The sequence below is a fragment of the Mastomys coucha genome, unplaced genomic scaffold (assembly GCF_008632895.1).
Source record: "Mastomys coucha isolate ucsf_1 unplaced genomic scaffold, UCSF_Mcou_1 pScaffold5, whole genome shotgun sequence".
Taxonomy (NCBI): Eukaryota; Metazoa; Chordata; class Mammalia; order Rodentia; family Muridae; genus Mastomys; species Mastomys coucha.
This window is the reverse complement of record NW_022196911.1, coordinates 114,664,236-114,690,471: the sequence shown is the minus strand read 5'-3', so window position 1 is coordinate 114,690,471 and position 26,236 is coordinate 114,664,236. Positions and strand designations below refer to the sequence as shown.

At 50.4% G+C, this 26,236-nt stretch overlaps 1 protein-coding gene across 3 annotated transcripts in view; it reads left to right on the top strand.

Annotated features, from left to right (window-relative positions):
- Cyth1 (cytohesin 1) overlaps nt 1-25,854 on the top strand; it is a 90,904-nt gene extending 65,050 nt beyond the window's left edge. For all 3 annotated transcript variants that reach the window (XM_031355002.1, XM_031355001.1, XM_031355003.1), the window contains exons 4-13: nt 3,102-3,168; nt 3,429-3,547; nt 3,843-3,923; nt 4,746-4,858; nt 5,839-5,987; nt 6,419-6,530; nt 11,957-12,033; nt 18,484-18,555; nt 20,804-20,958; nt 23,935-25,854. In XM_031355002.1, coding sequence (XP_031210862.1) covers nt 3,102-3,168; nt 3,429-3,547; nt 3,843-3,923; nt 4,746-4,858; nt 5,839-5,987; nt 6,419-6,530; nt 11,957-12,033; nt 18,484-18,555; nt 20,804-20,958; nt 23,935-24,013 — 1,024 coding nt within the window. In that variant the 3' untranslated portion in view covers nt 24,014-25,854. The remainder of the gene's footprint in view (nt 1-3,101; nt 3,169-3,428; nt 3,548-3,842; nt 3,924-4,745; nt 4,859-5,838; nt 5,988-6,418; nt 6,531-11,956; nt 12,034-18,483; nt 18,556-20,803; nt 20,959-23,934) is intronic.
- Nucleotides 25,855-26,236: the final 382 nt, after the last annotated feature.

Below are 26,236 nucleotides of genomic sequence, written 5' to 3'. Positions count from 1 at the left end.
GATGCCTGGAGAAGCCCTCTCTGAGTACACAGCGGGATGTCTGGAGAAGCCCTCTCTGAGTACACAGCAGGGTGCCTACCATGGTTTTGACTAAACAAGCAGCACTATCGTCTGATGAAACTTAAAACATGAAGAACCCCCTTAAAGATACATGTAAGGACTGACAAGAAGGTCAGCGTGGAAAGGAGCTTGCCTGGCAAGCCTGTTATCGAAATCCAATCTCTGGAACCTCTATAAAGGTGGGAACAGAGAACTGACTCCACAGAGCTGTACACACAACACCGATGAACAAAAACCTGCCAGGGGATAGTGGCACACACCTTTAATTCCAGCACTTGGGAGGCAGAGCAGGTAGATCTCTGTGAGCTTGAGGCCATCCTGGTCTACAGAGTGAGTTCCAGGACAGCCAGGGCTACACAGAGAGACCCTGCCTTGAAAAACCTAAATAAATAAATATATAAATACATAAACATTTGGAAAAGAGAGCATAAAGGAAACTAGACCAGCTTCCATCAGTGTTTCTGGTGCTTCTAAGCACAAAAAGCCATGCGTCAGTTATTTATGGTTTAACCCCTGGAGTTTAAACTGGCATTCCAGAATTGAAGATTCTGACAGGTGAGCTTTTCTATGGATTCTGAGTACCTGTGTAGTCAGTAATCACCCATCCTGGCTTTTCCATGGTGGGTGGTCACGTATGTAATCAACGGCCTGGTCCAGCTTTCTGTAACAGCCCCAAGCATTGTGGAAGAAGCATAGCACTATGGGACTTAAAGCGTCCTCAAGTTGATCCAGGTGACACAGCTGGTGTGCAAGGAAGACTGTGCTGAAGTTGGGACAGGATCTGACCCATAAGCTCCGTATGATGACTATCCCAGCAGTCACAGACAGAATGCTAGACAGGTAGAGACAGGAGCTGACTCATAGAGACCTGGGAACTTTAGCTAGTCACATTCTATGAGTATGCCTGGCAGTCATAAGCTATAGCACTGGTTGGCTTGGGATAGGAGTTGATTTATGAGAAACCAGTGAACTGGCTGGTTAGCCAGCCACTCCTGTGAGCACCCAGGGCCTTCAGAAGCAGCAATTACAGCTGACAGAGATCTGGAAGTGTACTATTGAAGTCTGGGCTCTGGGTTCTGGGCTTGCCAGAGGCAGAGGAAGCTTTAGTAAGGGACTAAACCAAGGCAAAAGATGCTGAGGGTGCCTTGCCGTTGTCGGCCTCCAAGGATTGCACACTCGTACAGGAAATTGCCCTGCAGCTAGCTTTTTGTTTGGTTGGTTTTTGGTTTTTGGTTTTTGACTTATTTTTGAGACAGGGTTTCTCTTTGTATCCCTGGGTATCCTGGAACTCACTCTGTAGACCAGGCTGGCCTCAAACTCAGAAATCTGCCTGCCTCTGCCTCCCAAGTGCTGGGATTAAAGGTGTGCGCCACCACTGCCTCCCAGCCTACCCAGCAGCTTTTTCTTGTTTTTTGTTTTTTTGTTTTTTTGGTTTTTTTTTTTTGTTTTTTGTTTTTTTAAATATGGATCAATGCAGTGTTTCTGGATTTTGGAAAATGTGGTTAGATAACCTGAGACTCATACTAGTCCCACACCTCAAGTCAGCCTGGCCAAGCATGATGGGCTCATATCTGTAATCCCAGCATTTGGGAGGTCCTGAAAGCAGGAGGATTGTTTTGAGTTTCAGGCCAGCCTGGCCTACATAGTGAGTTTTAGCCCAGCCTGAGCTACAGAGTGAACCCATGTCTCAACCTGGGAAAAAAAGAAAAAAGGAAAAGAATAAGAAAAGGATTTTGTGTCTTTGGAGTTTGGCCAGGGCTGATGAGCTCCTAAGGCGGCATTGCTCAGCTGTAGAGCTGCTGCTCCTGCACCTGCAGCAACAGAGGCAGAGGCAGTGGTTTCCAAATGCCTACCAGACCTAGATCCTATCTCTAAACTTCACTCAGTGGTCCAGAACCTGAAATTCTGTTTGACAGTGGGCTGGAAGAGCCCTGAGCCCTTCATAGACACACTGGGTGGGCGTTTGCTCTAGCAGGGCCCAGGGGCATGCCCGTGAGTGGGAGCTGGCATTCTGCATGTGTAACTCCCTCCCTCAGCTGTTTGTGAACCACACCGTGTGTGCCTGCATTTGTTTAGTCTAATGCACAGTTAAGAAAACTGCTGCAGCTGGGCGTGGTGGTGCACGCCTTTAATCCCAGCACTTGGGAGGCAGAGGCAGGTGGATTTCTGCGTTCGAGGCCAGCCTGGTCTACAGAGTGAGTTCCAGGACAGCCAGGGCTATACAGAGAAACCTTGTCTCGAAAAAACAAACAAAACAAAACAAAACAAAAACAAAAAAACCTGCTGCTTGTTTATATAGCATCTTAAAAAGCTAAATATAAAATACTAGATACAGCCTTGACCCTTGTGCCCAAAAGAAAGGAAAGCATGTGCACATAAGGTGGACATGTGCTGACAGCATGTGTGTAATGACCCCTGCATGGAGGGCAGACATGTGGAGGGACACTGCTGACAGTGTCAATGCTGACAGGGACAATGACAGCAATAGAAAGGAGCGGTGTGCTGATGAACCTTGAAGACAACTTGCTAAGCAAAAGCATCCAGGAACAAAAGCCCAGCTAGTTTGTGGTTCTGTATATATGAGAGGTCCAGAATTTGGCAGATCTGTGCACAGAAGGTAGGCCAAGAGTTCCCTAGAGTTGAAAGAGGAATGTGGGTGAACTGGAAATGGGTGTGGGGAATTTTGTTGGACTAATAAGAGTTTTCTAAAACTAGTTATGGTAATGGTTGCACAATTTGGTAAGCTTACTAAATTTACAGGTTTACATTTAAAATGGGCAGATTCTACAATATGTAGACAACAAAGTTTAAGGAAAAAAAAAACATTCTAAGAGAAACTATGGAGCTAGAGGAAAGGAGGCAAATGAACGTGAGCCTGGAGCGAGGCTTCAGCCAAGCTGGCTTAGTTGGACCAGACTGCTTCCTTCTCTTCAGCCCAATCTTCCCAGCGTCAGCCCTGCGTGTGAGGCTGCGCCAGCCTCCCAGAACTCCCTGCTGCCAGAGTACTAATGGCTACGCTTTATGTCTTTAATGTCTTTCAGGAAAAACATGCAGAGGAACAAACAGGTAGCCATGGGCAGAAAGAAATTTAACATGGATCCTAAAAAGGTAAGCAGAAAATGAAGTGACAATGGCCAGAGTTATTAAAGTGAGGGCAGGGCGGTGGGGACCAGGGCTGTAAGCTGCTGTTCTCTGGAGTAAATGTCAGATGGTTACCCCCGTGCTCTTGAGTCTGGGGCTCTGGTTTCTAACTTCAGTCCCCCATCCCTGTGTCCACTGGTGGGTGTTTACTGGCCCAGGCTCCAGGTCCGCACTCATTTCCCAGCCTCTGCAGGCTAGCATCACTGCTCTTCCTGACCTTTGTGCAGGGGATCCAGTTCTTAATCGAGAATGGCCTGCTGAAGAACACTTGTGAGGACATTGCCCAGTTCCTGTATAAAGGGGAAGGGCTCAACAAGACAGCCATCGGCGACTACCTTGGGGAGAGGTGAGGCCCTTGGAGCTGGAAAGTCCACAGGGTGGGTGACTGTGCTACTAGGCATCCAGAACCACAGTGGTGCTGAGTGGAAAGACTAACTTAACTTGTCCAGGGGCATAGAGGCGCCTTGCTTCTTTAGTTAGCAAACAGAGCCAGGCCGACAGCCTCCTGACTATGGATAGCCGGGCTGAGAGGTCTAAAGGGCTGGGACTCTGGGGATGCCATCTGCCTGGGATCCGGATGGGACTTGGTCAGTGTCAGAGTCTGACGTGTGTTCCTCCTGTCTCTTGTCTGTCTCCTGTAGAGATGAGTTCAGCATCCAGGTCCTGCATGCATTTGTGGAGCTGCATGAGTTCACCGACCTGAACCTCGTCCAGGCCTTGCGGTGGGTGTGGTCAGCCGGCACCATGGGGCAGGGCCATTGTGAAGGTCCTGAAATATTTTCAGGGAGGCCGTTATGTGCCTGAGTGGGGTAGTGCCACCAGAACTGTCTCCTGGTCTTGGAGTGGTGGGCTGTTCAGTCCTTAGTGCTGAAATTATATCTGATCTTCAGAGCAGAGAGCCCTTTCATTTCTTATCCTGAACTAGGTAGCTGTGCATTTCATTAAATAAAAGAAAAGACAAAAATTAACTATAATTTTCCCCCCTTGGGGACAGGGTTTTTCTTTGTAGCCCTGGCTGTCCAGGAACTCTATAGACCAGGCTGGCCTCAGACTCAAGAGATCCGCCTGTTTCTGTTTCCCAAGTGCGGGGACTAAAGGCTTGCGCCACCACCACATGGCTCAGCTTCAATTTTTAAACCAAGCTTGTTTTGTGCCCTTTAAAGCCATTTTTTTTTTCTGCCATTGGTATAAATCCTAAGATGATTTTCTTGAGCTATGATTTTTAATGATACAGCATTGCAGAAATAAACTTGTGGCCGTGGGCCCACGTGACTTACAGGGTTCCTTAGTGATGCTCTGAGTGAGTCCTTCCTTAGAGTTCATTTTAAACAATCAACACCTGCATCTCACGTGTGTTACTCTAGAGCCGCTGTTCCCTTCGACGTCTCAGTTCAGTCAAGGCCGCCGTGCTGGGCAGGGGTTAAATTTGCTTCTCTTCAGTTTCAGTGAAGGTGGACTGAAGCCCCCCCTTCCTTGGCCCTCTAATATTAAAGCCACACTAGCAGCGGAGCTGGTCAAAACTGTGCTCCTGTCTTCTCCCTCAGGCAGTTCCTGTGGAGCTTCCGGCTCCCTGGAGAGGCCCAGAAGATTGACCGGATGATGGAGGCCTTTGCCCAGCGATACTGTCAGTGCAATACTGGAGTGTTCCAGTCTACAGGTGAGTGAGTCAGGGAGGGAGAGCTAGGACAAGAGGCTGAGTCCACACCAAGAACAGTTACTTAATGGTGTTTATAGCTGCGAAAGATGGAGAGCGTCCAGAAGACCAGCACTACACCTGGTGTGCTTAGTGGAGGAGTTCTTGCCTCGTGTGTGCAGCACTGGGATCAGAATTACAGAGCATGGAACCACTAAAGATGTCTCCGCACTGGGCATTGGTGGCCTTTGATCCCAGCACTCAGGAGGCAGAGGCAGGCGGATTTCTGAGTTCGAAGGCCAGCCTGGTCTAACAGAGTGAGTTCCAGGATAGCCAGGGCTACACAGAGAAACCCTATCTCAAAAGCAAATTTGGAATATAGGCTACTTAAGCAAGACCTTGCCTTAAAAAGAAAGAAAGAAAATCATGTTCTTATGAGGATATTGGCATGGGAAAATGATAAGATTAACAAAAAAAGTATATATATGTTTATAATGTATATACCTATCCCCTGTGTATGTATGTATCTCATGTGTATGCTCGGGTGCATTATAGTGTCTGTAAAGTGATTTTATAGATACATTTATACAGAAGAAATAAAGCAGACCAAATTATTACTAAATAGAATTGCAGTTAATTTTTTTCTTTTTGATACATTATATTGGTCTGAGATTTTGTTGTATAGCCCTAGCTGGCCCTTTATAGACCAGGCTGTACTAGAACTCACAAGACATCTGCTTTTTGAGTACGAAGGCTAAAGCCATGCTCTACTACTCCAGACAATTTATTGTTTTCCTATTCTTTTATATCTGAAAAAAAAAAGTGAGTGTCTTTAGTATAGTCATGCCATGTACTCTGCCCCTTTCAGGAACATAAGCTGGGAACATATGTACACTTGTTTCATCTGCTCTGCCTGCCAGTGTTGTTACTCCTGGTCTTCCTTGGTGTCTCCCATCCTGGGTAGATGTCTCCTCTGCTCTCACAGCCTGGTCTCCTCTCTCTAGACACCTGCTATGTCCTGTCCTTTGCAATCATCATGCTGAACACCAGCCTACACAACCCCAATGTGAAAGACAAGCCTACGGTGGAGCGGTTCATTGCCATGAATCGAGGCATCAACGATGGAGGGGACCTGCCTGAGGAGCTGCTCCGGGTGAGCAGGGCCAGAACCTCTTCATGTCAGCTGGCAAAGTCTGCACTCGGAGCAGGGCCCTAGGAGGGGAGACAGAAGGATAACTTGCTGAGTGCCTGCTCACTTAATTCATTTAAATATGTGAATTTCACAAAGGCCAGGAAGCAGGATGGGAGGTGGCTTCTAAATCTGAAATTGAAAATAAAGGCTCGAGTAGGCTCCAGGCTGAGAGGCCCGAGTAGGTTCCAGGCAGCTATTTCTTTTTTCCTTAATTATCCACCAGGCGTCTTATTTTTGTCCCTGTGAGCTGCTGGAGAACAGAAAATGGCCATGTTCTTCCCTGGTCTGTGTGCCTTACTCCGGGCTCACAGAGAATGCCTGTGGATTGAGTAGAGAAGGGAGGAAGAGCAGGCACTTCTCGAGTCAGACATGCAGTGTGGTCTTTTGTCCAGAATCTCTATGAGAGCATCAAAAGCGAGCCCTTTAAAATCCCAGAAGATGACGGGAACGATCTCACTCACACTTTCTTCAACCCAGACCGGGAGGGCTGGCTACTCAAACTCGGTAAGTCCCCCCCAGCGGGGCCTGCAGCAGAGCCTAGGAGGAAGGGCTACGTGCACACAGGCTAGGGGCGTGGGGCAGGGGGCAGGTCACAGCAGTCCACCTCCAGACCATTCTGGAGCTGTTGGCAAGCAGTCGCCATGGAACAGAGACTCCTGGACACAGACTCTGCCCTTATAAGCATTGTCCATAAGTATCTGGGCCCTGTGTCCTAATAGACGGCCTGGACCTTGGGTGGGTAAGCAGCCATATCCATCTCTCTATTCCCATCCCAGATTTACCCTGGCACTCCTGCCCACCCAGTGCATCATCACTTCCCTCTGCATCTGGCTCCCACAGGCAGTGTGCATGGCAAACCTAGAGCCCTTGGCTGCAGCGCAACCCACAGCACTCCTCCTCATGCTCTGGCCCCTCTGCAGTCCCAATCAACCACATTAATGACTGTGTCATTCAAAAAGCTGCAGTGCATTTCTCTTCCCTCTGCCAGAAGTGAGCCTGTATTGTTAAGATTTGTGGTCATGCCTTGATAGGAAGGTGACAGAGTAGCCGAATAGCAATCAGTGGGTTCTCATGCACACCGTGTCCACCTCTGTCTGCTTTATTAATTGTCAGACATTAGAGAGATTGATGAACTCTCTGCACATGGACCACTAGAGAGCATGTGCCAGCGTCCTTCTGCCTTGGCCTTAGATGAACTGAGTCCCGCAGCAGGAGGGCCAGTGCTGTTAGAGACATGCTCCTCTTCCATTTGGTTACTCGACTGGTGATAAGTAGTCCTCCCTCTCTTGGCCACTACTGACAGCATCCAGTAGAGCTACCGACACACCCTTTGTTGCTAGCTTGTCCAGATAGGGTAGGGTTGACATTCCTTTAAAAGGCCAAAAACCTGTGTTTATATATGACAATTCATAAGTTCCCTTTAAAACCACTTCACCGATTACAGACCCTTGCAGTGTCTGGACGTGGCCAGTAGCACTCTCTAAGCAGAAGGTCTGAAGTAAAGGCCCTGAAATGGTTAACCCACGGTGGTCTTCTGCTCCATATTCTTCTTGCCTGACCATTAGAGTAAAGAGGAGATGTGCTGGAAACTTCAAAAGTGTCCGGATTTAGACGTACCCCCTCCAGGGAAATCTGTTTCCATGCGAATGCTAAGTGTTAGCTTTGACAGCTGAGATACTAAAATTAGAACAGAGATTATCTTGGTTCTTATACCAGGATGCCATGTAAATTCATGAGACATCCTATATTTTTAAAACTCAAAAATTTCAGCTAAGTGAAATGATGCACACCTGTAGTCCCAGACACACAGAGGACAGAGCAGGAGACTCCCTCGGGCCCAAGGAATTGAGGTGCCAGCTTGCTGGTGGAGTAAGACCTCACTCCAAAGAATAAAGATTTAACAGTGTGGGACTTGTTCATCGTGAGGTCGTTGCTTCACGTTTCTAACCTCTCGATAAGGTATTTCCATGTGACACACTGAGCCTCAGTCGTGTGTCTGTGTGCTGTAAGGGTAGGACTCCATGTGACACACTGAGCCTCAGTCGTGTGTCTGTGCTGTAAAGGTAGGACTCCGTGCCATCTGTAGTTGTCCGTATATGTCCCTGTATGCAGAGAGCCATGAGCATGTGTGTTCTTGTGTACACACATATGTACATGTATCTCCATGGGTGTACTCGTGTGTATCCTTGCACACATTGTGGAAAGTGTGGGTATCTTAAGAAAGACACTTCTCTCAGAGTGCACATCATTCACTTTGCTCTGGCTTGTCAAGAGCCTGGCAAATGCCGGCCTTACAGTCATGTGGGGACACCCCAGTCTTGCTGCACAGCACAGTGGTCACTTCCCATCGGTGTCTTCAGGCTGACCTCCCTCTCCAGGCATACATAGATGGGACTGGTACACTGCACTTTAAGATTTAAAAGTCGGGTTTGATTTCTTTGTTTTAATTTTCTTTTCTCCCTCATTTATATGTTTCCATGATTTTGGCTCTCCTTTTCCTTGCCCCAAACTCCAGGAGGTATGTAACCCCGCGCCTGCTCGCTCACTCTGCCAGCCACTGTCATTGCTGCAGCGCTTTGTTTTTTTAATTTGGTTATTTTTGGTTATTTTGTTTTTTAATTGCTGGTAGTAGTGTTGCTGCTGCTTCTAACTTACTGTACAGTCCCTAGGGAACTGGCCAGGGCCAGGGGTTTGGGACAGTGTTCACAGAGGCAGTACTGCAGCTGCCAGGTCAGAGCTCCAAGAACTAACGGAGAGTAGTCAAGCAGTGCTAGCCCAGAGCCAGCCCAGGAAGGCAGACAGGTCGGCTGCACGCTTGTGGGAACCTGATTTTTAGAGGGAGGGAGCAAAGAAGAGATGTTACCTTGTGACGTCCCGGAGTCAGGTGCTTCTGACCCCGTGGTTGACAAAGTTAGGAAAAGATTCAACAGTTAACATACTGGGGCCTTTGCCTTTCCATGAAGACAAATATTGTCTTCTAAACTCGTAAGTGGATATTTAAAACCTCAAAACCAGAAACCCTACCTGTAGCCCTGTGACTCCATTTCTTGGGTATCAGGAAAGGACTTACAGCCTGGATCCTATTTGTGTCTCCTCTGGTGTAAAACTTCCTCTGTTTCAATGAGTCATCCTCAAAGCCCAGTCGGCCTTGTCGTTCTCTGGTTGCCGATGTGGGGAAACATTTGGAGGGACCAGAATGCCCCCTCGGTCTGTGCCGAAGCATGGCCAGAGCAAAGCAACCAGAGAACAAGCGTAGCACTCCTTCAGTGCTGGGACCAGGCGGCTGCGCTGTTGGGACAGTGTCAGCCCTTCTGTTTAAGGGAGGCCTGAAAAGCCCTGCAGGGGAGGGGTCCTGGGAGTTCCACAGGGACTGTCCTAGGCGCACATTGATCTGTCTGCTTGTCCCATGTCTGTTTTTCTTCCCATGTGGGAGTGTTCCCCGTGGGCCCGAAGCGATGCTTTGTGGTAGAGGGCTCTGTGGTGCAGCAAGCAGTCCAGGGACACAGTGAAGCTTTTGCGACAGAGCTTCCGAGCTTGGCTTTTTCTCCTCCATTTCCCGCCGTCTTGTTTCTTTTGGTATCTAACTCACTCTCTTCATCATTTCCTGAGTCCATTGTCACCTGGGGTAGTCCTGTGACAGAGCGCATGGGAGGTCAGCATGGGTGGACCGTCCTTGTGTTTCAAGGCCTGGGTGGGAAATGGTCTCCCCAAGAGGCTGGAAGACAGTCACCACTCTCAGACTCAGAAGTGGGAGAGGACGCATTGCCTTCAGATTTGAACACGCGCTCATTTGTGCAACTCAGCCCAGCCCTCCCTGTTATCAACATGCATGCCATGTTGCTCCTATGGCTTTCCCATTCACGCCACTTGACCATGAAACTCACAGAATCCCTCACTACCATAACCACACACATGCCACAGCACATGATTGTGGCATACTCCATCTAGGAACCTAGGTCTCAGTCATGTAGAATCATGTAGTTAACAATGCCTGCTTACCTCTGCTTCCCCACCCTCTAGCTCAGACACCCAGGCAGAGAAGTCTAGGCCCTAACCTGCTCGGCTGAGCCTCCTCCTCCACAGTGCAGGGATGAGCCTGTAGGCAGATGCTGGCATTGGAAAGAGTCTCTGTAAAGTTGCCTGGCTCTGCATGGCTGTCAGCAACAGAGCAGAGGAGTAGGCATGGCAGGTATGCCACTCCCCTGCCCTCCACAGAAACTAGAGAAATGGTGTTCTCCATAGTTGGGGCCTAGCAAAAGGCAAGTGCTAAGGAACAGGGACAGAGTGTGTGTGCAATGCCATGTGTGCATCAGCGACAGGGACAGAGTGTGTGTGCGATGCCATGTGTGCATCAGCAACAGGGACAGAGTGTGTGTGCGATGCCATGTGTGCATCAGTGTGGGAAGGAACAGGGACAGAGTGTGTGCAATGCCATGTGTGCATCAGTGACAGGGACAGAGTATGTGTGCGATGCCATGTGTGCATCAGCGTGGGAAGGAACAGGGACAGAGTGTGTGCAATGCCATGTGTGCATCAGCGACAGGGACAGAGTGTGTGTGCGATGCCATGTGTGTGTCAGCCCGGGAAGGAACAGGGACAGAGTGTGTGTATGCAATGCCATGTGTGTATCAGCGCGGGAAGGAACAGGGACAGAGTATGTGTGTGCCATGTGTGCATCAGCACGGGAAGGAACAGGGACAGAGTGTGTGTACAATGCCATGTGTGCATCAGCGCAGGAAGGAACAGGGACAGAGTGTGTGTACAATGCCATGTGTGCATCAGCACGGGAAGGAACAGGGACAGAGTGTGTGTGCAATGCCATGTGTGCATCAGTGCGGGAAGGAACAGGGACAGAGTGTGTGTGTGCAATGCCATGTGTGCATCGGCGCGGGAAGGAACAGGGACAGAGTGTGTGTGCAATGCCATGTGTGCATCAGTACGGGAAGGCCCTGGGTAATCCTGCGTAGTTCGTGTCATGACAGTATTCCTCAACTCGAGGTAAGTGGGGAACGTGGGGATCCTAAGCATGATGCAAGTGAGGATGTAGCTTCGTTCAAAGTGGGCCGGTTAAGCACCCCCCATACCAATGCAGAGCAGCCTGGAGGACCCCACACTTGCTACACCCTAGCATGGGGGAAGTCTGAGGAAGGCGCTGAGCAGCAGCTACTCACCACCTCCTTGATGCCAGGGCTGCCTCGTATAGTCACTTAGTTCTAAAGAGTCATGTGAGTGAGTACACAGGAGGAGTGGCCCCTGAGCCCACCTCTTGGACAAGCCAGTCCTTTCCTGGTGAAGGAATCCTGCTTTGATTCACAGCCACAACTCTGGGACATGACTTTCAGGACGCTAACTGAGAGGGCTAGAGTCAGTTTGGAACTTCACTATAGGCAGGTGGGTGATGGGAAGCCAAGGCTTGGTTTAAAGGGCTCACAGTACCTCATGTTCTTTATCTTCCCTCCTGTCACTTCCATGGAACCCTTGAGGTGCCCATGCCTCCTGCATCAAGGTGCTGACCCCTCCTTTCTCCTTTCTTGGCCTGTCTTTGTCACAGGCTGTGACTGGCTTCTCTAGCCTCAGGTACATCTCTGTCACAGGCTGTGGCTGGCTTCTCTAGCCTCGGGTACATTTGCTTTGCACCATTGTCACTCTGGGCTCCTCCCCAGCCCAGGCTCTCATCTTGCTGTCCAGGCCATCTCACGGTGTCACCCAGACACGCTTGCTCCGCTCATACATAGACTTTCACTCTGTGAAAGATGCTTCCGTCTTGGCTGTGTCTTGTCACTGATGTAATTTGCCATGGTCTAAATGTTCCCCTGATACCCTGCCCCACCCGACACCCTACCTGGGTGACTCCCTGGGAAGAAAGCTGTGTGTGTACAGTGCACCTGCTTGGGTGTCTTTTGTCAAGAGTGTCTCCCTTTTGCTCTCAGGTGGCAGGGTGAAGACCTGGAAGAGGCGCTGGTTCATTCTGACTGACAACTGCCTTTACTACTTTGAATACACCACGGTGAGCATCTACTGGGGCAGAATGGGCCAACCCTCCACTTCCAAACCACTCTACCCAAACACAGCTAGAGGGGGCCCTAAGGAGATAGTCAGATCTGTCCTACTTCCGAGGTGGTCAGGGAAGAACTGAGTCTCAGAGTAGAACATCTGAACAAGATGTGGAGGCTGTCCAGGAGGCTGTGGCCCAGAGCCAGCACCAGTGCTAGACACACAGGAGGCACAAGTCCCAAAACTGAGAGGGAGCCCTGGACACAGCGCTTGTTCAGAGCTGGGGTGGAGATACGGAACTGGGGTCAGTTGCCAAAAACCTAGTAAAGGGGATAATAGTTGTGGTTTGGTGAATTCAGATTTTCTGTGGTCTCAGAAATGCTGAAGGGTTTCAGTGTGAGAGACACAACAGAGGAAGAGGAGCAAGATGAAACAGAGGGGGCCGTTCATATGAGGAAATCGGAGGGCTTGGGAGTGACACTTCCTAATACCATGGCAGTTCTGCTGGTGTCTGTTCACTGGGATAAGATCTCCTGGCAGGAGCCTGTCACTTGCATGTGCTCTTTGTAGCTGTAGGAATAAAAAGTACACAATGAAATTCCTCCAGGCTTCCTATGGGAGATGACTCCAAGCCACAGGTTGCTGGTCTCAGCCATGACTGCATACAGTGACATGCCACTCTGGTGTCCTGACAACTTCCTGGGCACCTGCAAGCACAGACGTGGTTCTTCTTGCATACATATTGGACTTGGGCCTCCAACTGGGTCAGGATAGCCATCTAATGTGGCTAGACCTTCACTGAGTAAGTCAGTGATCCTGCTGAGGACCCGCGCTGAGGACCCGGTGCTGAGGACCCAGCACTGAGGACCCGTGCTGAGGACCCAGCACTGAAGGAAGTCTTCTCCACAGTAATGGGAGCAGTTAAATAAGAGGATCATCGTTAAGTATGAGGGCAGCCTGGGCTACATAGTGAATTCCAGGCTAGCTGCCTAGAGTTACAGGTTAATTCTCTCATTCATGCTGATGATGTGCTGTGGACATGACAGCAAACTGTTTCGAGTCCCTTCTTTCTCCCCAGGGCCCCACTTGTGCCACCCAAGCTCTGCAGCTGGCATTGCTCGTCTGTATTTAGTCTTCTCCAAAACTAAGGATTCTCCGACACAAAATTGTCATAAAGTCTCCCCGTTTCATCCCCAGGGTACTGTGGACAAAGGCTCAGTAGGTTTCCCTCCAGCCTCCTCCCTCCCCCAGACCTCCTTATTTTAACTTTATATTCTAGACAGCAAGGAGAGTTTCCCTAGCAAGGGCTAGGAAACACTGACAGAATAACCCTAGTAAACATGTTGTGGGGAGGCAGGGGATGAGGCCAGCCAGACAGGAAGGCACAGCTGGTTTTGCCACCTGGCTCTCTGCAGTGGGAAGGACATTGCAGCCGGAGTTGCAGTGGCTCTCCTGCACCTGCACGTGAGGTCAGCCTACTCTGCCCTTGGTCTGAAGGAAGATGCAGGCTGGTGTGAGTAAAGCAGAGTTGTAAGAGGAGGAAAGTCCGCCGTGGGCAGAAAGGCTATGTGGAAGTGAGCCACCTACTCTCTGTGACAGTGGGAGGCCGTAGGGTAGTGTGTTAACCTGGGAAGCTGCTTTATGGGCTTCTATGAGCCAACAGGTGGAGTCAGCTCCCCACTGGGCATGCTCACATGAGCCCCCTCCCCCCAGATCTCTTAGGGTACTATGGAAAGTCTAGAATGTCAAACACTTGGGCCCCAAAGACTCCAGGAAGAGTGTAGAGTCACTTGAATAATGACCAGAATGACCTAGAAGGCAGAGCAGGACTTCAGTTCATAAGAGCCAAAGCTGCATATTTCTGAATCACTAGAGGGTTGTGGAGTTGTTGCTCATTCTTTAGCAGAACTGTGTAAACTTTAAGGAGTGAGACACATTAACTTATGATGGCCTCACTGCCTGCAGGGAAGGCAGGTACAACAAAATTAGAAGCTATCGAAAGATGCTGGGGCCAGGAGACATTTCTGTGCCAGAACAGTTGATACATGCTGCAGAATCACAGTTTCCATGTATCGAGGGGATTGTTCCCAGCGGGTAGGAGGTGGGGTGGGTGACTTTTTCACTTAAGTTTGCAACAGAAGTGCTGAGCTCAGCAGGCCAAGCATGCTGACATAGGGCCAGTGCTGAAACGTACAGATGGGAGAACTAGCCAGGCATTGTGCACTGAGCTATGCAACCGAAACAAGACTACCAAAATGTGGGCTTGTGCTGAGGCTGCTGCCAGCCACACCAAAAAGCAGGACTGGTGCTGACATGCTCTTAAACAAGCCCTCATGAGATACTCAAACAGAGCTGCAACTCAGGCACACTGGCTGTAGAGGATGCTAAGACATCCCAAGTACAGAAGCAGTATGGAGACGCAGGGTGGACAGTGAACTGTGCCAGGACCAGGAATGGGTTCCCTCCAGTGCTAAGTAGCTGGACCCTGTGGCTGTAGACAGGCTGGGAGCATAACGAACTTGGAAAGTGTCAAGAAGTCAGGGCCAACAGGGACCAAGCAATAGGAAGAATACTGCATCTCTCAACTGTTAAAGCTGAACCATGTGCTGCATTTCCAAACAAAATGACTGAACACTAGACATTTTTTTAAAACTGGCTTTTTATAGTAAGAAACATTTACCTTGAAGTTCCACGGGTTTTTTGTTTGTTTGTTTGTTTTGTTTTTTTATTTTCTGCCTCACTTTTCTCTTTTTCTGTTTTTCTTTGTACTTTTTTTTTTTTAAGTTTTTTGGTTTTTGGTTTTTTTTGGTTTTTTTTTTGGTTTTTTTGTTTTTTCAAGACAGGGTTTCTCTGTATCCCTGGCTGTCCTGGAACTCACTCTGTAGACCAGGCTGGCTTCGAACTCAGAAATCTGCCTGCCTCTGCCTCCCAAGTGCTGGGATTAAAGGCATGTGCCACCACCGCCCGACACCTTTATTTTTATTTGTTAGTTTGTTTTGAGACAGAGTTTTTCTGTAGCCCTGACTGTCCTGGAACTCACTCTGTAACCAGGCTGGCCTCTAACTCAGAGATCCATTTACTTCTGCCTCCCGAGGGCTGGGAGCATGTGCCATCATGGGCAGCTTCAATTTTTTTCTTAATAGGACATCCTTTATGAAAATACTACGTGAAATAGCACATCAGTCTCTTGTCTGGGTGGTCATCGTTTGTGATCTGATGTGGTCATCGTTTGTGATCTGATTTGCAGTGGTTTTAAACTTTTCCTTGGTTCTTTTCTGCAGTATTTTAAGTTCTTTATAATGAGCAAGTCATATTTTTACAAAGATAGCAGTATTTGCTTTAAGAAATCATATAGGCCAAAGGCATCAGTGCTGGCTACTTCTGTCCTTGTGGGAAGTGCAGATGATTAAGGGCATAGATCAGTGGTGAGGTGCACCAGGCTCTGTTCTTGAATTTGGTATAGAGTTTATTTGCTTATTTTATTTTTTGGTGCTGGGGACAGGGCCCAAAACCTCCAACTGAGCTGCTCTTTGAGCCTCTGGAAGTCCAGAGATACAGAATGAGGGTCTTGCATTATTAGCCAGGAACGTAACTTTCAGTTGTTGGGAACCACAGTTCTCAGTGCTCTGCAGCTCTGTGCAAGTGTGTAGTGAGTGTCCTGGCTTACTTCAGCTACCGCCAGCCTGCACAACCCTGGGGAGATCAGCAAAGGGCCCAGTGGTCACAAGGGCCTTCATAGCTGGTCCTCACTCCTGGGCAGAAGATGGAGTCAGCCCTTCGCTGCACATCCGGAACACGGATCATGTATCTTGCACATGTAGCTCATCACCTCAGGCCCTGCAGTCTAGAGAGTAAAGAAGCCGTGGCTTCATGAGGGTCTGCATTAGGATGACTTGACTCAAGCCACTTCAACATCAGAATCCTTAAGAGGTTCAAGCACTGTGTGGCTTAGAAATGAGAGTGGAGAGGAAAGAAAGGAATGGGGAAGTAGGCCAAGAATTATTGAGGAAGCCCAGTGGCTGTACTCCCTGCCACAGCCTGGGGCTCCCCCTTCAGATAGGGGGATACTGTGAGTCTCTGGACCAGGGGATCCTCTTAGCACTCTTCAGGGTGGGGCATTGTATGTGTATAAAAGGATTAGGGGAACTGTGGGTAGATGGATTATCTTCCCTTATATCTGCCATTGTGAATGGCCGATGCCCCAGAGAGGTCTGCAAGGATCTCAGGCAGACTCAGTGGTCAGTCTGAGGGGAAGCTCATGAGAAGAGAGCCTGCAACCCACAGCTTACTCAGCTTAGTCCACCACTCTGCAGATGACACAGTTGGCAGGTCCAGATGGCTAAGAAGGCAGCTGGAGGCTAAAGGCACTTGCAGTTGGGGAAGGACCGCTTGCTAGTGCTCTCTGAGAGCTGCCACTGCAGCTGGGAGCCAGCAACAGGGACACAGTGAGCCCAGGAGCAGACACACAGACAAGCTCTTGAGAAGAAAGCGCGCCAGTCATAAATCAGTAGGAAGGCTGGAAGGAAACAAGTTCCCAGAAAGAGTACAAGGACACAGGAAATGATCAGAAGACAATAGTCCAAGAGGCCCCAGGTGGCCCAGAGAGGATGACAGCCTTGAGGTGCTTCGGACCATCCTCCAGTGGGGATGTGCTTCCAGGCTTACCTGCATAATGGCGGACCATCCTCCAGTAGGGATGTGCTTCCAGGCTTACCTCGCATAATGGCGGACCATCCTCCAGTGGGGATGTGCTTCCGGGCTTACCTCGCATAATGGCAAGGTAATGAGAAGAGGCCTCACCAAGTCCATTGCCTGCCGAAGTCTCAGTCCCTGCAGGACAAAGAGAAAAGCCTCAGCAAGAGGACAACTTAGTGTGGAATAGCTCTGAAAACTGGAGGGACCATGTGGCCATGTGTCACAGTGGGGGGGGGGGAATGCTTTCAACCTTCCCTCCCCTCCCCCTCCTCCTTCCCCTCTCCCTTCTCCTTTACTGTCCTCTCTTTTTCTACCTCTACTCCCTTTTCAACTCCCCTTCCCATGCCCCCGAATAGACTGTATTCTATACTACACTCATCCTAGGGCTAGTACCTTGGGGGAAGGATACCTCAGCTACACCTGCTGAGGTATTCCCTCCCACCACACTATACCACGCTCTATAAAACATATCATTGGCATTATAAAACACATCAGTGCTATTGTAATAGAAAAGTAAGTAATAGATGTGACACAAAGCACCCAGTTAGCAGGTGGGCTTTGAGTTGGGTACAGAGAGCAAAGGTGAAGTAGGTTACCTGTGCAGTTAGCTCTGAGTGGCATGGCCTGAGGAGCCTGATGGTGCTGATGAGAGCCCAGCATTCCCTAGCTCAGTTACTGAGAGATGAGCAGGAGGAGCTGTGTCTCTATACGTGTCCTCTCATACTGGAAGCTCAGAGGAGCAGCTCAGGTCAGGTGTCCTGAGGCCAGCACTAAAGTGCTTGGCAGGAAGAGAGTAGCTTCCCACAAGGTTTGGGGAATGTCTGAAAGACATACACACACACACACACACACACACACACACATATTTTCGAGACAGGGCTTCTCTGTATAGCCCTGGCTGTCCTGGAACTCACTCTGTAGTCCAGGCTGGCCTCGAACTCAGAAATCTACCTGCCTCTGACTCCCAAGTGCTGGGATTAAAGACGTGTGCCGCCACCGCCCGGCCTTTTGTTTTTCTTTTATACAATTATAGAACTGGATTTGGTTGGTTGGTTAGTTGGTGGAGTTGTTTGTTATTGTCATATTGTGCATGTGTAACTCTAATCAGTATGCTTGAGAAGCAACACATTTTGACCAAGGTTAGCCAGCTGTAAGGGTAGAAGTCTGTGCATAGTGAGGGCCTTGGCTGATGAGATGCGCAGTCCCTGAGAGGGCCAGTTGAGGTGGAGGGAGGGGTGAGATCTGTCTGTCTGGACCTGAGCTCCAGCACCAATATGGATCTTGGAGCAGCTGTCCAAAAGACAGTGTTTCCCTAAGGATCACCTTTGGGTGATGGGCAGTGGGTAGGAGGCACTTTGAAACTCAGTTGGAGTTCCTCCATCACGCATGGGCAGGAATACATAGACCTAGGCTGGGAGAGGCTCCCAGGAATTAGTGGCACAGAACCAAGATGAGGAAAAGGAAAAGGAAAACCAGACAAAGATGTGGAGGAGGGGGAGGCCCTTTCCTGCTTGAGGCCCCATGGGCATTCATTGTGAAGTACACTTTGATGGCACCTACTGAGCCCTCTGGCCTTGTTATCTGTAAAAGGCTTTGGATTATCCCAGCCACCACACACTCCTGACCGTGGTCCTATTGTAGAACCAAGCATGGCCTGAACCAGCCTGGGAGCTTCAGGCCTGAGAGGGAGGAGTCAGGATGGGCCTAGGGAGGAAAAGAGGTGTTTCCTCCATGGAGAGTGAAGCCTTTCTCCCTGTACCCATTCCAGGACAAAGAGCCCCGCGGGATCATCCCCCTGGAGAACCTGAGTATCCGAGAAGTGGAGGACTCCAAGAAGCCGGTGAGTGTCTTGCTCCTGTGCCCAGGGTGGGACACACAAAGCTGAGCCTCCAGCTCCTCCTCCTCTTCTACTTCCATCTCCTCCTCCTCCTCCTCCTCCTCCACTTCCACCTCCTTTACCTCCTCCTCCTCCTCCACCTCTTCCTCCTCCTCCACCTCCACTTCCACCTCCTTCACTACCTCCTCATCCTCCACCTCCTCCTCCTCCACCTCCACTTCCACCTCTTCCTCCTCCTCCTCCACTTCCACCTCCTCCTCCTCCTCTTCCTCTTCCTCCTCCTCCTTCTTCTCCTCCTCCTCCTCCTCCACCTCCTCTCTCACCTCCTCCTCTTCCTCCTCTACTTCCACTTCCTTTACCTCCTCCTCCACCACCTCCTTCACCTCCTCCTCTTCCTCCTCCTCCACCTCCACCTCCACATCCATCTATTCTGATTGTCCTTACTTTATAAGTCTGTCCGCTTTGATGTTACAATGCTGACTTTGGACTAAGATCTAGGAACTGTCTTACAGCTGTGAGCAGCCATAGCTTGGTGCCAGTTTTACAATTCTGATGCACTGTAAGCCTTGGGAGCAACACACCTGCAGCTCTGCATAAGCTCCTATCTGTCAAGAGTGGAGCCAGCTGGTGTCAGGCTAGCATCGCAGCCAGTGGGCCTGAAAACATAGTTGATATCCTGACATTCTATTCTGGGTTTCTTTTTTCCATAGGAAAAAATTGTGTCTATGTGCCCATGTATGTATATAGTCAACCTCGTTGTTGCTGCTCAGGAATTGTCCACCCTGTTTTCTGAGGCAGGGTCTCACGCTAGGGAGATAGGTTAAGACAAGCATGAGACAAGAGCTGGCAAGCACAAGAACCTGAGTTCAGATCCCCAGAGAAGCTAGGTGTGGCCATGTTTGTCTATGACCCCAGCACTCCTACAGTGAGGTAGAAGATGGAGAAAGGAGAACTTCCAGAATCCATGGGCTTGCTAACCTAGTGTGCAGTAGGAAAACAACAAGGAGGCCCATCTCAAACAAGGTAGAAGACAAGGGCTGACAGTGGAGCTTAGTCCTCTGCATTCCATCCCCATACAGTACACCGCATTACACACACCCCATGCCACACACACATGCACACATATGAGACACACACACACACACACACACACAATGAATATGTATTTAGTTTTGTTTTTTGAGACTGCATATCCCTGGCTGTCCTAGAACTCCCTCTGTAGATAAGGCTGGCTTCAAACTCACAAATCTGCATGCCTCTGCTTCCTTGAATGCTGGGATGAAAAGCATATACCACCATGTCTTGCTTCTTTTTTTGGCTTTTTAAAAAAATGAATTCTTTAAAAAGTCCCTGGAAACTTGTGGGCCAGATAGCCTGATGTACATAACAGCAAAATGAGGAGATCCTGCCTCACACCTGCCTCACACCTGCCTCACATCGGGGGAGGGGAATGAGGAGAGCCTGCCTCACACCTGCCTCACACCTGCCTCACATCAGGGGAGGGGAATGAAGAGAGCCTGCCTCACACCTGCCTCACACCTGCCTCACACCTGCCTCACATCAGGGGAGGGGAATGAGGAGAGCCTGCTTCACACCTGCCTCACACCTGCCTCACACCTGCCTCACATCAGATGGAGGTGACTTTGAGTGCCCTCTGACCTCCACACTTGTCATGGCATGTGTTCGTCCACATTTGTGCGCGCACACACACACACACACACATATACACACACAAAGGGTGTCTCATTGGAAACTGGGCTTTCTGTTGGACCGGCTAGCCTAGAGTCCCAGTTTCCTCCCCCTGTTGTAGGCATTGCAAATCTATGTGTATGCCATCACACCTGGCTTGCTATTATTTATTTATTTATTTTTATATGTTTGTTTGTTTAATTTTGGTTCTCAAGACAAGGTTTCTCTATGTGTCCCTGGCTGTCCTGGAACTAGGTTTGTAGACCAGGCTGGCCTTGAACTGAGATCCACCTGCCTCTGCCTCTCGAGTGCACCACCATACTCGGCCTACGCCTGGCTTTGTAAATGCAGGATCAAACTCAGCTCCTCACCCTTCTGTATAGCAAGCCCTTTATTAGCTGACTTATGTCATCTGGCCTCAGAAAGTACATGTTCTGAAGGTGTTCTCTCACACATATTTCTTGAGAGTAAAGATAAAGAGTCTTTTAGGAAATAAATAATATTTTCTTTTTAGTTAGCAGCTTCCTAAAACCTTACTGCCACTTTCTCGTTTTCTTCTCAGAACTGCTTTGAGCTTTATATCCCTGACAATAAAGACCAGGTGATTAAGGCTTGTAAGACAGAAGCGGATGGGCGAGTGGTGGAAGGGAACCACACTGTGTACCGCATCTCAGCCCCCACTCCTGAAGAGAAGGAAGACTGGATCAAGTGCATCAAGTAGGTGGCTCCCTCACAGGCAAGCTGCGCAGGGTCCTCTCCTTTGCACTTCCTGTCCTGCCAGCCCTGAGAGTCTGCAGGGAGGTTCCCAGCTTGCTTGCCAGCAGGCCTTTGGATCCCTGCAGCCTGCTGGAGGATTAGTAAGCCTGTCTCCAGCCTAGGTACCAGAGTGGGCGTAAGTAGCACTCACTCCCATTGTGGGGGCATCTCTTCCTGTGCCAGCTCAGCATGAAGAGCCTGGCTTTATTAGACCTTTTCATCTAGTGAGACCATTCTCCAGTTCCAGACACAGAAATTGAGGCCCACAAGTTATGAGAGCTGTAGAAGGTTCCAGAGCGTTGATGCAAGGTTGTAAAGCAGAGTCCCAGCCCTTCACCACATGCTGTGAGAACACAAACAGCCTGAGTGAAAGGAGCTGCTTCAAGTCCACCATTAGGTGTGAGGTTTACCTCAGGGACAGGCTTGTCAGGGTGGCATGTGACTGGAAATAGGCTTTGCAGAGCCCATTGATAGCTTTGCCAGCTTCGCTCCCTAGGATTCATGGGAAGCCTGGGCTGACAGGCATCTTTCCCCTATTCCCAGGATGACAGCCATGGAGTGCTCTGGCCTCTTCACCGTCTTGGCAATTATTATATATAATTCTCCCAGTAATATATATGTAACCACGGTCCTGGGTACTGTGGCTGTCAGGAAATGTCCAGGTACTTTTCCTTAGAGAGCTTTCCTTGCTTTCTGGGCTTTGGTGACCTAATAAGTGAGGAAGACGTGCCCTTAGGCCACAGGCTGTCTCTCTGTTCTCAGACAGGAGTGTGATTTAGTGTGGGGTACGTCACTCTACCCAGTGTTGAGTCAGATTACCAAGACTGGCCAAGATTAGACAGAATAAGTAAGTTCTGGGTGTGGCGACAGTGTACGAGTTGGGAAGAGTTGGTGCTGACTCTGTAAGGATGTTGGTCAAAATTCCTAGAGAAAGGAAGCAATCGGGTGGGCGTGGACTCGAGTCGCCTGTGGAGTCTGTAATTCTAGTCCACAGATAAGGGCCAGACTGGCTCTTTGTCACGAGTCACCTACAAAGAGGAGGCTCAGAACAGCCCGTCGTCTGAGCATTGTGTGTGTCTGGGGAAGACCTGAGACCAGGAGCAGAGGGCATCCTGCGTGTCCCGTGCCCTGTGTGGCAGTGGTTGGCAGTTGACTCTTGCCAGTGCTCTACCATGAGGGTTGGAGCTGTTGTCTCAGTGCAGTAGCCGTCTGACACTGACTCCCAGGGCTGCCCTGGATTACAGAACATTCTGCATGGCCCCGGGGCTGCCCTGTGCAGAGTGCTCTTTCCCATGTGAGCACGTACTGTTTCTGTTAGGAGAATGTGCTTTGGCAGGGGCTCCTTCCCTCAATGCTCTTTCCAAAGAATTTTGCCTGGTTTTGTACATTTTGAGTCTCATAAGTTTTTGCTTCTATAGTCAGAAAAATGGAGTGTTCTTTAAAGTCCTTGTGGAGTCTTGTTGACGCTAGGACTCTATGGTGGAAGCTAGGACTCTATGGTGGACGCTAGGCCTCTGTGGTGGACGCTAGGCCTCTGTGGTGGACGCTAGGCCTCTGTGGTGGATGGTAGTCTGCCTTCTGGGGCTGCCAAGCTTTTCTGACAGCACTCCACCACCATCCCATTGCCGACATATTCTTGATGCCTCTCTGGGAGCTCTGGCTCAGCTTCTGTGGAGGCTGTAGCATAGTCTCTGTATGCCCGTCCCCAGTGGGATAGCCCAGAAGATGGTAAGCCCTGTGCCATCGATGAGGAACTGAGGTACAGCAAGGCTAAGGCTCCGACCTGCCTGGTGATCGGAGGATGCTGCGCTCAGCGTGGACATGATGCCTTTCCTGTACTCCTGGTTGAGATGAGGCGGGGTTGCACGAGAGAACACTGGGAAGTACACTTCAGGGTGTCGTAGAGGCCAAGGCACACCTTTCCTTAGGTAGCCGCTCCTCCTAGGGTTCTCAGCAGCCTAATGAAGTCCATCTGACACTGGATCCAACAGAGTTCAGGCTGCAAGCAGACACCCAGTAGGCGGATACCCACTGTCAGCCATGAGGCGTCTGTGCCCAATGGGTGTAGATAGGTGTGATTTCCAGCTCCAGAAAGCTTAACCGGAGTTAAACATGGCACAGCATATTTTCATCTAGGCTCCCATGGGTACTGCTGTACAAGGACAAGCAACCTGTCAGAAGGGGCTGGCCACCCCCAAAGCCAAGGTAGAATCACCTACCCCCTGAAAATGAATGACCTGGCTAGCCTCATCCCTCTGGAAACTGAGTCCTTGTGGCGGTGAGATTCAGTTAGCTCAGCAGATCTGGGGCAGGGGTAGGGACTACAACTACAGCTCAGACACACACACACACACACACACACACACACACACACACCCATACATATAGATACACACATAAAGAAAGAGGGGTGTGCTGTGGAGCTCCAGGTCACTGGTGGCCCACTAGAAGCAACCATCACACATTTTCTGCTTCCCTAGGAGACCAAGCGGCAGCTCTGTGGCCTTCCCCACAGCCACTGTGGAGTGCAGACCAGTGGAGAGGCAGCAGGGCCCCAGCAGCAGACGTAGGCTCCCAGAACTCATGTGCAGCCCACGGCAGCCTCCTGAACACCACATGTGGAGTAACTTGTGGCATGTATTACAGCACAGCTCTCAGGGCTGCAGAGGACAGTCACTCGTTGAGGAAATCAAATTCCCACACTTGGAACGCAGCTGAGGAACATACAGTGGTTCTACTCTCAAATTTTAAATCATGTTAGTGAGAAGAAGGCAGAAACTCCACAGTTACTTTGTTACATGTCCCTGTGTGTCACCTTAAGCTCTCCTGTGGTCAGAGTGAGAGCGGGCGTTCCTGGTGACAGCTGGCAGCACAGGCTCCTGAGGCAGCACCGGCTGACCTGCCCTCACGTCTGTTCTCTCCTTCTCTGTGCTCCAGGGCTGCCATCAGCAGAGACCCTTTCTACGAGATGCTTGCAGCACGGAAAAAGAAGGTCTCCTCCACAAAGAGACACTGAGGGTGCACCAGGGCACGGCCAGCCCGTGAAGCTGTGGCCCTTCTCCTCCCTCCCCTGAGGGCGCTGTGGAGCCAAGCGGAAGAGAGCAGAGGGCTTCTCTGCCAGTTCCTGCCACCCTGCTCCTAGAGACTTGCTTCAGCTTTTGCAGTTTTCTAAGTGGGAGAAGGGTGGGCGGCGAGGGCTCGGCTGCAGACTGCTGCTGCTGCTCATGGCTCTGGAGCGGCTCTCAGAACCAGCCGCTGCGAGCAGAGCAGCCGAGCAGCTGGCTGGTTCACAGCCTCAGCTCAGCAGGGCTGAGGGCACCGCAGGGAGCTCGCTCTTTACCTCTCAGTGTTCTTGGCCAAGGGCCTTCACCTCTGCTCCATGAATGCCTGTAAGGATGTACTCTGTACTCAGGAGAGAGGAGGAAAGGAAGAGAAGCCACGCACTATAAAGATTTATTTTTGTTTTTTTTTTAAAGCAGAAGTGAACGTAGCTCTGTACTCTGCCCTGTGCTGTGCTTGGGGGCTTCCCCAAAAGTGGGGTGCTCTGGGGCTGCGGGCACCCCGAGGCTGCTGCTGCCTCATGACTGTGTGGGCAAGAGAGGCAGAAGCAGGATTGCTGGCAGGGCCCAGCAGACACGGGAGGCCTCCGGGCCCCAGCAGGGCAGCAGGCCGGCAGTATGGGCAGCTCCACCCAGTGCCTGTGGGACAGAGTGAAGGTGGTTACCGCCTTGCCTGGCCCTCAGTACCCAGGCCCACTGCTCTTTAAACTGGAGAGTCTGCGTTTTCCTAATAACCAAAACTGTGAGGAGCTCACCCACGGTGTTGGGTGGCGACTGTTTCGTAGCTGGTCTTTCTTTCTCCTCCCCAAGAGCTCTACTCCTCGTTCTAGAGGAAGGAGCAGGTCTTACTGATCCCCTTGGGGCTTCAGCCTTTTCTGCCTCAAAAACCGCCCCAACTGGACTATTCTGGTGCACTCTGTGGTAGCCTCCAGGAGCAGGGGCCTTGCTCAGCGGGTTGCAGTGCAGTCAGGCAAGGGTAAGGTGGCCTTTCTGTCCCCTGCCCTCTCTGGCATGGCATACCACAGCACACACGTGAGTGAACCCTGGCCTCCTAACTCAGTGTGAAGGGAGCCATGAAACGCAGCATCTCCTGCCGTTCTCTCAGGGACTCTCAAGGGCAGCTCGTGTTCCTTGGCCAGGGCTAGCACACCAGTGTAGGCAGAGCAGGTGGCAGGCGGTGTCTTGGCACACTCCTCAGCGCGGCCAAGGCCTTGGTGGCAGCATGCTGCCTCCAGGCAGGTGGGTCCCGCTGGCTGTGTGAGCTCAGCCTCTCTGATCTCAGAAGGAGGTCAGCAGCTCTGCAAATGGCTTTGCAGAGAAGGGTGGGTGTGGGGGCAGCTCTCGGCCCCTGCTGTGGATCCAGCAGGATCCAGCCTCAAGAGGCTTCAGGTGCTCGATGCTGAGTGTGTGAAGGCAGGCGACAGTGACTGCTGAGGGTCCAGGCTGGAAACCTGAGCCTCCTGCCGCAGAACCAGTCAACGCCTGCCCAGGTTGTGTGGGGAGTTGGGCCAGTGCAGAGCCCCTCCTGCACACCGGTTCTCACAGGTGTGTCCTGGGCAGGCCAGCATCTGGCTCAGTGTCAGTCTATTTATCAGAGGTGTAAATAATCCATACATAGTTTTTCTCCTTTTAGATTATTTTGTATTTGTTTAAAAAAAGATTTGTCAAAATACAAAGAAATGACTGAAACTTGTTGACAGGGTTTTTAAAAAATATTATTATTATAATTGTTTTGTTTTTGCCTTGTAAACTAGCTCCAAGGAACTGCAGCAAATAAACTCCAAATCTGCCCACACCACTTCATGGTCTGCTCTGCTGCGGGGTCGTCTCTTGTTAGGTGTGGGGCTGAGAGCTGGAGCATCCGTGCAGCATGGGTGTGGCCCAAACTCAGTGGGGCTGTGATTAAAACCTGGGGTTGGATAGGGGCTGTTTTCTGCTGTGGATGGCATAACGAGGCAAGAAGGGGTTAACCCTTGCATCTCTTTCTGAGGAACGAACTCAGCCTCAAGGAGCAGAACGTGCAGGAGCAGCCTCCTGTAGCATGGCACTGCTTATCCTGGTGAGGTGGCTGAGCAGGACCAGGAAACAGAGGTTTCTGGGTACATGGGAATGGATCAGAAGTTGGCCTCTGTGCTTTTCTTGCTTCCTTCTTTTTTCATTGATTGATTTTTGGAGCCAGG